General features: G+C 40.2%; 1 protein-coding gene and 1 long non-coding RNA gene across 2 annotated transcripts; both read right to left on the reverse strand.

Annotated features, from left to right (window-relative positions):
• Nucleotides 1-684: 684 nt before the first annotated feature.
• LOC135265437 (uncharacterized) lies at nt 685-5,370 on the reverse strand. Its single transcript, XR_010333097.1, has 3 exons — nt 4,596-5,370; nt 4,096-4,545; nt 685-4,035 (listed from the first exon to the last, which is right to left on the reverse strand). It is a non-coding gene; the product is annotated as an uncharacterized LOC135265437 (long non-coding RNA).
• Nucleotides 5,371-10,384: 5,014 nt separating this feature from the next.
• On the reverse strand, nt 10,385-11,356 carry LOC135265339 (uncharacterized). The gene has a single exon (XM_064354740.1). The coding sequence runs from the start codon at nt 11,354-11,356 to the stop codon at nt 10,385-10,387; it is 972 nt and encodes a 323-aa protein (XP_064210810.1).
• Nucleotides 11,357-14,016: the final 2,660 nt, after the last annotated feature.

Here is a 14,016-nt window from a genome sequence, read left to right on the forward strand (position 1 = left end):
CGACTAATAAATAAATCTTTGACAAACATTTACATTTATATTTTAATGAACTGATCAAAACCGTTACGATAACGCCCATTGTCTTGTGCAGCATCCTTATCAATAGTAACAAATCCATACGATTTTTGCCAACACTGTGAACACATTTTCTGAAAGGTTTCAAATGACATATCTGTACCAACGTGATCATTAAAAATATGTTTTAAATTTAATACATCCTGAGGAAAGATAATTATGAAATTAGCATTATCACGAATTAATTGTTTCTGAATGGAAGAATACGTTTGGCTAATAAATATACAATCGATATTATAATGCCTACCAAAGCAAAAATAATCACGTATTATATTTTGGTTACAAGTTACTACATCATCAAATATTATTATGGAATAGGGTTTGATTTCTTTAGGAGGAGGAATTTCGGCACCATCTTCATATTCATAGTAACCGACTTTATCGAGAGGTGCCAGAACCGATTTTAAAAATTGATATTTTGGTTGTTGTAGGGTTTTTGAAAATAAGTAAATGTCTGTGAAGCGTAATCCATTTGGATGCAGCAAGAGACTTAATATCACATTTGTTTTTCCACATCCAGAACGTCCAACCACTAGTCCTCTTTTTACACTATTATTGAATAAAGTATTATGTTTAGGAAAGTGTTGATAGGGTACACAAACTGAATAGTCGTGATTAGAAATTTTTAATAAATCTTTTTGTTGCACAAGTTTCATTGTTGACTTACAGAATACAAATAAAAATACTTTACACATTACATCAATTATAAATACATAATAATAATAAATATATAGTATAAATAAATGGTTACATATCGTTACATATCTACAATAAGGTAAAATTCAATCAGTGGGTTCCACATATTTTTGCAATTCTCTAATTAGAGAATCTAAATTTCGATCTCTATCAATATCGTAATGTCCCCAGGCTAATGTATCAATTGAATTACCTAAAATGTATCGTTTATCATCGAAATTAGACAGTGCTATTTTATTCCTTAATTCGGTATACATATTATGTAAATAAGATTTGAAAACGTTCATAACACAGAAAACTGATGAAGATGAGGGATTTGTTGCAATTGTCCGATATTGTAACAGTGTTAGAGATTTATCAATTACATGTTTACTTACACCTTTAGCCTTTTTAATTACATCATTCACTGTTTGCACACAATATGCTTTGGCACCGGTGCCATAAAGTAGTACAATTGGTACACCAGCATACTCATCTTTTATTTTACCGATAACAGACACAGTTTTAGGAATATTATGAATATTATTCTCGGGATAATTTGAAGTATCAAACCGATCGATATTCTGTTTAATATCATTATATACGTTTTTCGTGTAAATTTCTAAAATTAATGAATCCGTATCCGTATACAAAAGCTGTACATTATTTCCATACTTAACTTTAAGGAAATTATAAAAAAAGTCATACATTAAAGTTTTTGAAATTTCCAATATACTGAATCCTACATAAATAGGTTTATCATATGTTACTTGAACTTTATTCATTTCTATTGCAACTAAATTTTCAGTAAAAATAGAACAATTTTTAAATTGTGGTTTGGCTATCCATGTCTCTGCTCCATACTTGTGACCGTTTTTTTTCCAATGTGTAGCCAGTTTAATATCTACCCGATTATCGACATTTTCCATGGTTTTTCCATACACACTATTATTTATGAGTTTAAATAAATCTTTTTCAAACTTATTTTTAGTCTGATTTCGTAATTTTGTATTTAAATCAATATATGGTTTGAGCCATGACGATTGATTGAATTTTAGCACTCTATGAATTTTTGTCAATTCCAGTCCATTTTGTAGGGCTTGTTTTAAATTTCGATAGTGTATTATGTAGTTTGTTTTAGCACATAGATTTGGAATGAGTTTAGCACATTTTCCGTTTGGTGGAATTAAATTTTCAGGTAGAAATGGTATATCATTATGAGAGTTGTGTGAATGATGAGGATAAGAGATATCTACTTCAAGGACATAACCTTCAGGTGTGGTATCAGTCAAATCCATAATACTAAGTGAATTAATTTCGTCTTGCGTTAACCAAGTAAATCCACCTAAAGGGAGTACTTCACTCATAGCCCAACCATAGAGATTTGTTGCATCGAGATATAAAATGTATGATGTCGGTTTCGAAGGGTCATAATTTGGAAGAAATTTATTATTTGCTTGAGCCGCTCGTTTAACACACGTACTAACTCCCCCACGAATCCCTTTTTTGAAAAAATGCAACATATCTATATCAGTCACTAATTCTAATTTTACATGGGTAAATTTAAGCATAGCATTCCAACTAAGAGATGGTGCTGTCACGTAATGTGCTGGATCAAGTTCATAATGCTTTAGGCACATGTTTCGAAAATTCTCAAAGACATCAGCTAATAGTAAAATATCACTTTTTAAATAGAGATCAGAATATTCGCCTAGAGTCTGACAATGGAATATATCCCATACGGTATTAGCTCGTTGATAATCATCTTCAGAAATATGCTCATCGCGAAGTTTATCGTAAAAATCAATTTTTTGTGGTAATTCCGTGAGATCTAATTTAGAAAAATCATCGATAAATGAATATGGAAAAACCCCTTTCTGTCTAATTAACTGAAATTCTCTGTCAACGGGAAAGTATCGTTTTACTTCCATACATTGAGCATCATCCAAGGCTGCTGCCAGTTTTTCTAATGAACATGCCAAAAACTGAAAACTATCTATAAAACGCAAGTGTAAGTGCTCCTTGACTATTCGATTGTTTGAATTTAGATATTCGCCTACACAAATTTTTTTCGAAAATGTAATATATTTCTCTTTAGTTTTACCAAGGATATTAATTTCACTTTCTTCAAGGGCCAACTCTTTAATGAATAAGTGACTATCATAATTTGTTAAATTATGAAATACTATCGGAATAAAATTTGGAATTTGAAAATTCAAGTTACAATTACTGTGCGCGGCGGACCTATAACGACCCGTTAAATGACAGTGATCTTTTACTTTAATATCATTCTGTTGAAAAGGTTTTTGACAAAAATGACATTCCGTTGCTGTAAGATAATCAAACTCTTCTTGAATAGTTAATGGAAGCATTGGTTGTACAATACTTAAATACTTTGTATAAATCTCTATCAAATCTATTTCTAATGCTGTAATAAAGTCAACCACAGATGACTGTCCTCGAAAACTTTGGAATTTAGATAATTGATCGTTATATGAACATTTAATGTAATATGCACATGAATATGGTTGATGGAGAAAAGTTTTTATCGAAAATGATTGATTTGGATTTGGTGCAACTGTACTCATAGGTTTCAATAAACATTCGAAATCAGCATAAACAATAAATGGTATAGTCATTTTATGATGATAATTTTGAAATTCTAATACATTAGCGGGAACATTATAACCAAATCTATTTTTCCACAATCAGTCGAAGAATGTCTATCTAATAAAGCTTGGGTTGTGAAATATTGTAGACATCCATCACAGAAAAATTTTGAATGATGATGTTTTGAGAGTTGGGAAGATACTAAACGTGGCAAATTAGTTATTGTACAGTAATGTTGATTACCATCGTTATCACTCAACAATAATAAATTTATGTGTACCGGTTTCTTAAAGTTTGTAAAATATAATGGTCCCACAATTTCAAATTTTACCTTATTGTTTACATAAAGTAATTCAAGTCCGTAAACATTAATAGAGACATTATTTTGACTTTCAAATTTTGCAATACTATCCAGTTTTACAGGAAATTCAATACCTTGGAAATTAAAAAGTGTCGACCAATGTGGATATGAACTGGGTAAATGTTCTGGTCCCATAGGTAGACACACTGCTGCTACGACACTCCAACCAAAACAATGAATATCCTGATTTTGAACATTAACTATTGCCCTCTTCATTTTCACGCTTGGCGGTAGTGGGATATACGATGAAGCTTTCAATGGATTGTAATAGTTTACATTTAATTCTAAATGTAAGATTTTCACAAGTGTCCAGCCTAAAACAAAGAAGCAAAAAAAATAATTGTATTATAAAGATTTTTACAATATATAACTACCTGAATCTCGTTCCAAAAAATCCATCATTTTTTGACTAATAACTTCTTGAAAGTCATGCAACATATTCTTAATATTCGTGCCTAAAGTGACAATTCTGTTAGTAGTATTGAAAGATTTTACATCAAATATATTTTTTGACTCAATGGTATACAATCCAAATAATTCCAAATTAATTTTGATTGTACTAAATTTTTCAATTTGTGAAACAATAAGTCCAAGTAATTTATTGTGAATTTTATCCATAAATTCATTTAAATCGATATAATCGCCCTCATCACAAATCCTATATGAAGCGATGCGTGATTTAAATGCACTGCTGAGTGCAAACACCCCATCCTCCAAGGGAGTACTTTGACAATTATTTCTATGCTGTCTACTTCTCTTATGAGCCGTAATAAGCTTTGGAGCAATTTCTTGATTACATGTAACGCACATATAATTGTTGCTAGCTAGAAAAGAAAAATAATTGAAAATAGAGTACCTATTAGGCAAAACTTACCAGTTGAATGACATATTTTCTGTTTTTTGGCGGCCGGTCCTCCATTTTCCTGTTTTTTGACCACTTGACAATAGAGCTTTTCGTGGCGTAGTCGTGATTGACGGGTTGTAAATTGTTTATTACAGTTTTCACAGTGATGCATTTTCTTATGAAAATATGAATCAATAAATTAAACAGGTAACTAATAAAGTTTAATTATAAATTTGCTGCCTTCTGTTACTATCTTTGAAAGACTTTTATTTATACTATATAAATATATATTTTTTTGTATTCAAAGATAGGTATCCAGCAAGACCTCGAGAAGGAGCAGCATGCTTGCCATCGTGTTGTAGGTAGTATGATGTTAAAATTTGGAAAATCGCGTCCGAATTAAATGTACTTGATATGAGTGTAGGATGGAAATAGGATTTATTAATATTAATTATTAATATTAACATCATTAATATTAATATTAATATTAACATCATTAATATTAATATTAATATTATAATTATTAATAATTAATATTAATGGGGACTTTCGCGAACGTCTACGAGGCTTTCTAGGGCGCCGATGCCTCCTTGATCGTGAGTGAGGGGGAGTGGGTGGAATGATGTCGTCGTCGTCGTCATTGTCTTCGTTTTCGACATCAACGTCTCCACCCTCCACCCTATTCTCAACTCTATTATTTATTTGCCCTAGAATGGGTGACAATTGAGAGGGTTGAATGATGTCATTTTCAACATCCATCTCTTCACCCTGCCTCCTCTCTTCAACCCACGGCTCTGCCAGTGCGTCAATGACATTTTGAGTAATAAAACTCATCGGATCGAACGTTGCAGGAGGCTGAGGGAGTGGTGGTGTGATGATGTTAAGTTCCACATCAACCTCGGATCCAGATAGTTGTTGTATGTCATTGACGCCCTGTGATAATATCATGGGTGACGGTGGTGGTGATGGTTGTGGTGACCGAATGATGTTATTTTCGGCCTCTACCACCACCAATCTCTCTGGCAGAACATCATTTTCCTCAATAATCGGTGAATTGGGTTGAGGGGGATGTTCAACGTTACCATTGATAACGTTTTCCACCTCAACCCAAGGCTCCGATAAAGCGTCAATGATGTCCTGCGATATTATCATAGGGGGTTGAGTTAATACCGCGGGTGCCGCTTCAGGAGATGTTGGTGTAACGGGGCGGGTAAACACTGGCTCAACGAAGGGGCTTTGTGGTGGTAGTGGTGGACTGGGAGAGATTGGGGGTTCTTCCACCACCACCATATCATTATCAAATACATTTAACTCATCGGTAACTGAATTATTGATGGGACAAGTTCCTTCATCCACAACCGGATTGGACGCCGCCTCGTCTTCGTTAATAAACTGGTCTATTAAGGTCAACGAGATGTCGTCCGAATAATCATTTTCAATACCATGTTGAGCCAGGTATTGCGTGAATGGTAAAGAAAACGATAATTCACTATCAGGTTGTGATGAAGGAATAACCATAGAATCATCATCCTCATCAACGATTTGAACAATGTTAGCAACAGCGTGATTAGCTAATTGCTTCTCTTTCACACTTAACTGACTACATTCAATCACATCCTCTTCAAAACAATCTTCCCTCAAAGATTGACTTAAAGACGACTTGGCAAATTGTTCAAATTGTGTCTCATCATTTTTGATTAATTTTGAATAAGCAGGTCTAATACTTACATCAGAAACGATATTGATTCTAGGTTTATCCCTATTAAAACCACTACGGTTTTGATAGGGATTTGCAACTTTTCCCTTCAATACTAGTTGAGGGACCGGGACACTGAGAACACTCGTCACCATGAGTACACGGTTTAAAATGAGCAAAATAATTTGATCACATTATTTCGTACACAGACTACCTGTACAACACAGAATGAATTTCTGCATGCACTCCCTGCAATTTTATAAATTGTTGAAAGCTCCCGTCAAGGCCAACTTCTTTGTATGCACTTACTGCAACTACATTGGTGTATTCCATCAAGGTTAACATATAGACACAAAAAATGTAAAAAAAGCCCTATGTAGACAGGATGGAGTGTAACCGCCTGTTTCAAGGACATCATTAACCTGTTTAATTTATTGAACAAATGAGAAAAATCACTCATATCCACTGCAATAATCAACTCTTTTTTATAAATGAAATGAATTTTTTGGGTGGTGTATAAGGATTATTGAAAGTGTAAGGGAGTGGTAAATATTATGAAAAAAATACAAATGTTTATAAATTTATAACATTTATTTATAAATACTACAATTAATTATTAATTCAATTAATATTCCATTTCATTACAAAAAATATTTTTTGAAGAGTTTGTATTTTCAAAGTTGCTTCTCGATGATTGTTTATAATCATTATTAGTATTATGGGATAAAGATGAATCAAAATAATTCCCATTTCCGCAATCAAAACTCCTCCAAGAATTTTCACGTTGTGGAAGACATTATGGTGGTTTAAGAGGTACTTAAAATACGTTTCTCTTTTACACAAGGTTTATTCACACACGGTATTCGTACAACCATATAAAATAACAAATGGAGGCTGATTACGCGACACGCGGTTTTTGTTTTTGCGGGACTTGAGAACTGACGTCCCCTCCCCAGAGGGCGCCACATCACTCCCCCTCCAGTGGCTACATTACACTAGGTGCATGGACGCTGTCAATGCGGAATGTAGTCGCGAAATCTAATCGGAGGTCGGGTCGATCTCTTATCCTCCCTGGAGGCGCGGCTGGCCGAAAAAGGGACGGTTTGTGGAGGTTGGGGTTCAGCGACGTCCTGTGCCAAGAATGCTGGTTTGAGGCGATCCAGGTGAACTAGGACTGCCTTGCCGTTGACGTCAATTTTAACGTTATTTTCTCGCCTTTCAAGGACTTCGTAGGGGCCTGTGTACGGCTGCTGTAAGGGTCGTTTCACGGCGTCTTCCCTTAAGAAGACATGGCTACATCTCTGCAACTCCTGGTGCACGAACACTTTTCGCTTGTCGTGGGCTGTTGCGGGTACCGGCTGCAACTTTCTCATGTGCTCTTTTAGTAGTCCGACGAATGTTGCTGGGTCTTCGTACCCGTCGTCGGTCTGCGCGCTAAAGAAGAATTCGCCAGGGATTCTCAGCTGCGAGCCGTATGTCATCTCGGCAGGCGAACATTGCAGATCTTGTTTGAGCGCCGTTCTTAGCCCTAGCAGAATTGTCGGTAAGATGGTTAGCCAGTTGGGGTTTTCGTGGCACATGATGGCGGCTTTGATGGTACGGTGCCAGCGCTCTATGATTCCGTTGCACTGGGGCCTGTAGGCCGTGGTTCTGCAGCGTTTTATGCCGAAAAGATTGCTCACAGCTGTCATGAGGTGGGACTCAAACTGACGGCCCTGATCGGTGGTTATTCGGAGAGGACATCCGAATCGTGCAATCCACGTGGAGTAGAAAGTTCGGGCGACAGTTTCGGCGGACATGTCGCGCATGGGGGTGACTTCGGGCCAACGGGTGAACCTGTCTGTCATAGTCAGGCAATATCGGTGTCCCTCTGCTTCGGGCAAAGGCCCCACGATGTCGATGTGTACATGCTCAAAGCGAGTCCCTGTAACGTTGAACTTTTTTAGCTCGGTTCGGGTGTGTTTTGTTACCTTGCTGCGTTGACAAGGTATGCAAACTCGGGTCCATCTCTTCACATCGTCGTCCATTCTAGGCCAAACGAATTTTTGTCTTATAGCCCGACTGGTAGCTCGAACTCCTGAGTGCGCGGGCTCGTGGAAGAGTTTGAACGCTGCTTTTCTCAGGCGAAGAGGGACGTAAGGCCTGACAAATTGGGTCGACGTATCACAGTAAAATGATGCAGTCGTTCCCACTGGCGTACACTTTTTTAATCTCAGTGAGGTTGTGGTAGACTTGAGCAAGTCCTTCAGCTCGGGGTCTGTCTCTTGCTCTGCTTGCAACTCCTCAGGCGAGAGGGCTGTCGGGGTTACAATCTCGTCGATACGTGACAACGCGTCGGCGACGGCGTTACTTTCCCCCGCGATGTGCACGACTTCGGTCGAAAATTGACCGATGAAGTCCAGGTGCCTCAACTGCCTCGGGGACGCTTTATCCGGTTTTTGCTGAAAAGCGTAAATCAAAGGTTTGTGATCCGTTCTGATCACGAACTGTCGACCTTCCACCATGTATCTGAAATGTTTTATGGCTTCATAAATGGCGAGGAGCTCGCGGTCGTACGTGCTGTAGTTCCTCTGAGCTTGGTTCAGCTTCTTTGAAAAGAAGCCCAGAGGCTGCCATGTGCCTTCGGTCTTCTGCTCGAGAACGGCACCTACGGCGTTGTCCGAGGCATCTGTTGTCAACGTGAGCGCGCCAGCCTCCATTGGGTGAGCGAGGAGGGCTGCGTTTGCCAGCTCCAATTTGCACAGTGAGAAAGCAGCTTCTGCTTGCGGGGTCCATTCGATTTTCCTCTTGTCGTTTTTGGTGGAATTTTTGAGGTACTCGAGTAACGGGGTTTGTATTTGGGCCGCGTTTTTCACAAAACGTCTATAAAAATTTATCATACCCAAAAACTGCCGCAGTTCCTTCACCGTATTAGGTTTGGGGAAATTGGTGACGGCTTCAACTTTTTTGGGCAGTGGTTGACAGCCTGAGGGGGTGATTCGGTGGCCCAGGTATTCCACTTCCTCCACACCGAACACGCACTTGGCAGGATTTACCACCAAGTTATGCTGCCTCAGCCGTTCGAATACTTCCTTCAGGTGCTGTTTATGTTCCTCCGGGGACTCCGAGGCTATCAAAATATCGTCGATGTATGCGTGGCAAAAGTCCAGGTCACCGAGCACTGCGTTAACATGACGCTGAAAAGTCTGAGCCGCGTTTCGGAGACCGAAGCACATCACTGTAAATTCGAACAGACCGAATGGGGTGCACACTGCGGTTTTGGGAATGTCCTCGTCCGCGACCGCGATTTGTTGGTACGCACGCACTAGGTCTATTGTCGAAAACACTTTTTTTCCTTGCAATTTGTATGCAAAGTCTTGTACGTGGGGGATTGGGTATCTGTCCGGGACAGTGATGCTGTTGAGTTTCCGGTAATCACCACATGCACGCCACTGTCCGGGAACTTTCTTGGGCACCAGGTGAAGCGGGCTTGCCCACGGGCTGTTTGAAGGTCGGCACCACCCTTGCTCGCTCATAAATTCGAACTCTGCTCGCGCGACTTTCATTTTCTCCGGCGATAACCTCCGGGGGGTTTCTGCCACTGGGGGGCCCTGGGTGAAGATGTGGTGTCGCACGGTGCTCTGGCTTTTGGGCTTGGGGGTATGTGGTCTGGTAATTTCTGGGTAAGCGGCCAGAAGTTCGTGGTATGGGGTTGTTCTCGCCACCGTGGTGATTACCTCACTTTGTCCTGCGGCGACGACCCCACGTGTGTGTAGCTGCGTGGTAGCGTCCACTAGCTTCCGGTTCCGGAGATCTGGCAATAAGTTGTGGAAGTTGAGGAAATCTGCCCCTAGGATTGGCTTGGCAATTCCGGCGACTACAAATTCCCATCTAAAAGCCCGGCGGAGCCCTAAACTTAAGGTCAGGCGTCGGGTGCCGTATGTTCGAATAGGGGTGTTGTTGGCGGCGAATAGGACGTTTTCCCCTGGTGTTGCCGAGTTTGTAGCGAAACATTTGGGCAGCACTGACACCTCGGCGCCGGTGTCGATGAGGAAGCGAATGTTTGACGGCGGGTCGGTGATAAAGAGGCGATGTGTCCGGTGTTCGAGACCGTCGCCCATTGCCTCGATTGGGGACGGTGCAATTAGTTTCCCTGCGGGAAACTGCAAGGGTGCCGACATTTCCTGGCTTCAGCACCAAATTTATTGTGGTAGAAACAGACATTGTCGCCATTTTGTTGCTGTTGAAGAGGGTTGCGGCTTCGTGATTGAGAACGGCTACGCTGCCGCCATTTTGTCGCAGAAAGTTTGTCGAGCTTGGCCGATAATTCAGTTACCTGTTTTTGTAGAGACGCAAGCGCGTTGGTGGTGCCAGCGTTTAAAGTTGCTGCCGCTTGATGCGCGGATGCGCTGTGAGAGGTGCGCACGGCGCAGATGCCGTTGGCGTCGCTGGCGTCGGCGCCTACCGCCATTACATTCGCCATTGGAATTTCCGTAAGTTTGTCTGCTACGGAGGCCAATTTCTCTCCATCCATCCCGTCCATAGTGGAAAGGACCAACTGGATGTGTGGGGGCAGCCTTTGGAGCCACAGCGTCCTCACCACCTCGCTGCTCACCTGCTCCCTGGCAAGCGCTCTCATCTCGCAAGGGAGGCGTGATGGCTTTTTGTCCCCCAGCTCAATTTCTTTTAACAATTTGCGGAGCTGCTGTTCCTGGGACTCCGTAAACGTCGTTATGAGCTTGGCCTTCAGCCGTTCGTACTTGTCAGCTTGCGGCGGGTTCCGCAGGAAGTCCTCTATCGCCTGCAGGGTGTAAGAGTCCAGCGCTGCGACCACGTTACAGTACTTGGTTAGATCTGCTTTGACCCGGCTGGCGTGAAAATGGGCCTCTACTTGCACAAACCACAGGCTTGGATTTTTGTGCCAAAATGGCGGCAGTTTTGGGGTACTATTGATTTCCTCCACTTCAGGCCTGGGTGTCCCTGACGCTGGGGGATTACCCTGTGCGGCGTCAGGTGGATTTGCGTTTGCTCCCCGCTCTGTTAAAAGTCTTTGGGCGTCCGCTAACTGCTGTTGTAGCAATTGAATAGTCGCGGCTTGCTCTTCGACGGTCGCCATGTTGCACGGTTTTGTCTGTTTGTTTTGTGTTCTTGAACTATCGTCGGGGTCACCAGTTATGGTGGTTTAAGAGGTACTTAAAATACGTTTCTCTTTTACACAAGGTTTATTCACACACGGTATTCGTACAACCATATAAAATAACAAATGGAGGCTGATTACGCGACACGCGGTTTTTGTTTTTGCGGGACTTGAGAACTGACGTCCCCTCCCCAGAGGGCGCCACAACATCTTCGTAAATGTCGTCGAAGATGTTTTACTTTCAGGCGATGTCCTGGATTATTACGACACGTTATCCAACTCTCTTGATCCATGATTACCAATAGACTGATGAGTTGAGATTATTTACACAATGTTTTGTACACTTTTAACGAAATGTTTGTTTTAAAAAAATACATTATGTAGACTGCAATATGCGTTATCGTTCAGATGGTGCATGCATTTAACTTTATCGGCGTGTAATGTTTGTTGTTGTGGAAATTCAATAACTTGTTTATGTGTATATTTTTTAAAAAATTCGGCTTTTTCTCTTCCTTTTACGTAAATTTTGTCAACATCCTTCAACACATTGTTTATAACTTGTACGTGTTTCCAATATGGAATATGTCCCATATTCCAGTCAATACAATGATAATTCTTCATTAACGTTTTACTTGTTTTTCATTTTGAGGATTCAAAAGTTGTGAAGGGAAAGGGGGTTGAAAGACATAGATAGTGTGCGAGTTTGTCTCCTCTTAAAGCAGCCAGTTCTTTAAATATAAACTTTTTTCCAATTTTGTAACCTCTATAATCACGTCTATAATTACTTCGTTCTCCATTACTATTAATATTAATTTAGACTTGTTTTACAGATTTTGTCAACGGTGTATATGTAAAGGCTCGGTCACTAATGACTAATGCATATGCGGTGGTTCCCTCACTTATACCGGTGTCTGTATCAAATTCAATTCTCAGTGCAATGGACTGTGTTTGTAAACCAGTTTTTTGCATCGAACAATCAATTATGATTAGTGGATAACTGTCGAAAAACTGTGTAGGTGTAATGTGTGTTTCTTTTTTATCTGTATAATAGTATCGGGATCTAAAGTTTGTAAACATTTCATATAATATACCGAAATGGTGTTTTTTATATGAAATATTTAAATTTTCATAAGGATATCGTTCATTATTTAGAAATACTCTCATATTGGTTATATCGCCTCTATGAAATTTACTCATATTTTTATCAAGTTGTCCTTCTCTATTGCTTTGAAGGCCAAATATAATATAACGAGTGTAAATGAAACTCGGAATTCACCCAAAAACTAATTTATTAGCAAATTAGATTCAACAACGACATTGACACTGCCACAGTGTCCTTCCAACTAACTAGGCGTTGCCCGTACGCGCCTCACGCGTCATCATTTCCCGCCAATTTCAACAGCAGCGCCCCCTTCACTTAACAGTCGGCCACGCTTCCGTGTTCCACGTCCTCGGGGAACCACCGGTGTTTCTAAAACAAGTAATTAACCAATACCATGTATCCGAGCCGTAGTATACATCTACAGCCCGAGTCCCACTTAAGAACTATTTATAAACAACCTGAAAATAATCATAATCGTTTTTCTCACGTTGAGAATGAATCTGAAAATAATCATAATCGTGTTTCTCACGTTGAGAATGAATCTGAAAATAATCATAATCGTGTTTCTCACGTTGAGAATTAATTAAGAACAACAACAATAAGAACACCAACAACAACAACAATAAGAACACCAACACCAACAAGATCAGTAACCTCAAGAATAAGTAGAAGAACAATAACAAGAACAAGAACAATAACAACAACAACAAATCATTAACTCATGAGTTTCAACGTAAAGCGCTTAAAAACAACATTTGGGCCCAAAATCGTGAGTTCACGTTGAACTTCACTCAGCTTCACAGCGAACTCAGTCATTCGTCACTGACATCGCCTATTGTTTCGTCTCCACTCGTCGTGGCGACAACGTAATGTCTCAATTTGTCCACTGAGTGAACACCCTCATATCGTTTTTGGGAACGCGTCGCCCCCGGCATGTCTGTCACGACGTACCTATCGTAGTCGAGCACTTTCTGAATTCGGTACGGTCCCGAATATTTAGGTAACAGCTTCCGACTTTTGCCCTCGTTTGAAGCTCGCGTGGTGCGTACCAACACGAGATCACCTGCATTAAATCTCTTTGGGGCACAGCGTCGCTTGTCATAACGCTCTTTTTGCTTCTGCTGTTCCTTTTCGACACGCTGAGCAACGTCTGCTCGTGTCCGTGGCAAATCACCATCATGAACACCCTCTGTCACCACGTTGGTGAGGATTGAGTCATTAGCATGTCGAGGTGTATACCCCAACAACAATTCGTATGGACTTTTGCCCGTAGTCGAATTCGGCGTAGAATTAATAGCCCAACTAATTCTACTCACAAAGTCATCCCATTTCTCTTCTTCTCTCGAGCTAGCAGCAAGCTGAGATAAAATCGTACGATTTAATCGCTCCACCTGGCCATTAGCCCGTGGTGTGGCAGTCGCGGTTAGTACTAATTTAACGTTTAAATCGGTACAATGTGTCTTAAACTTTTTGCTAGAAAAACAAGCCCCACGATCGGCTATTATACGTTTAGGTACACCAAACATTCCTGTAAGAG

Source organism: Tribolium castaneum, chromosome 2 (genome assembly GCF_031307605.1).
Source record: "Tribolium castaneum strain GA2 chromosome 2, icTriCast1.1, whole genome shotgun sequence".
NCBI lineage: Eukaryota > Metazoa > Arthropoda > Insecta > Coleoptera > Tenebrionidae > Tribolium > Tribolium castaneum.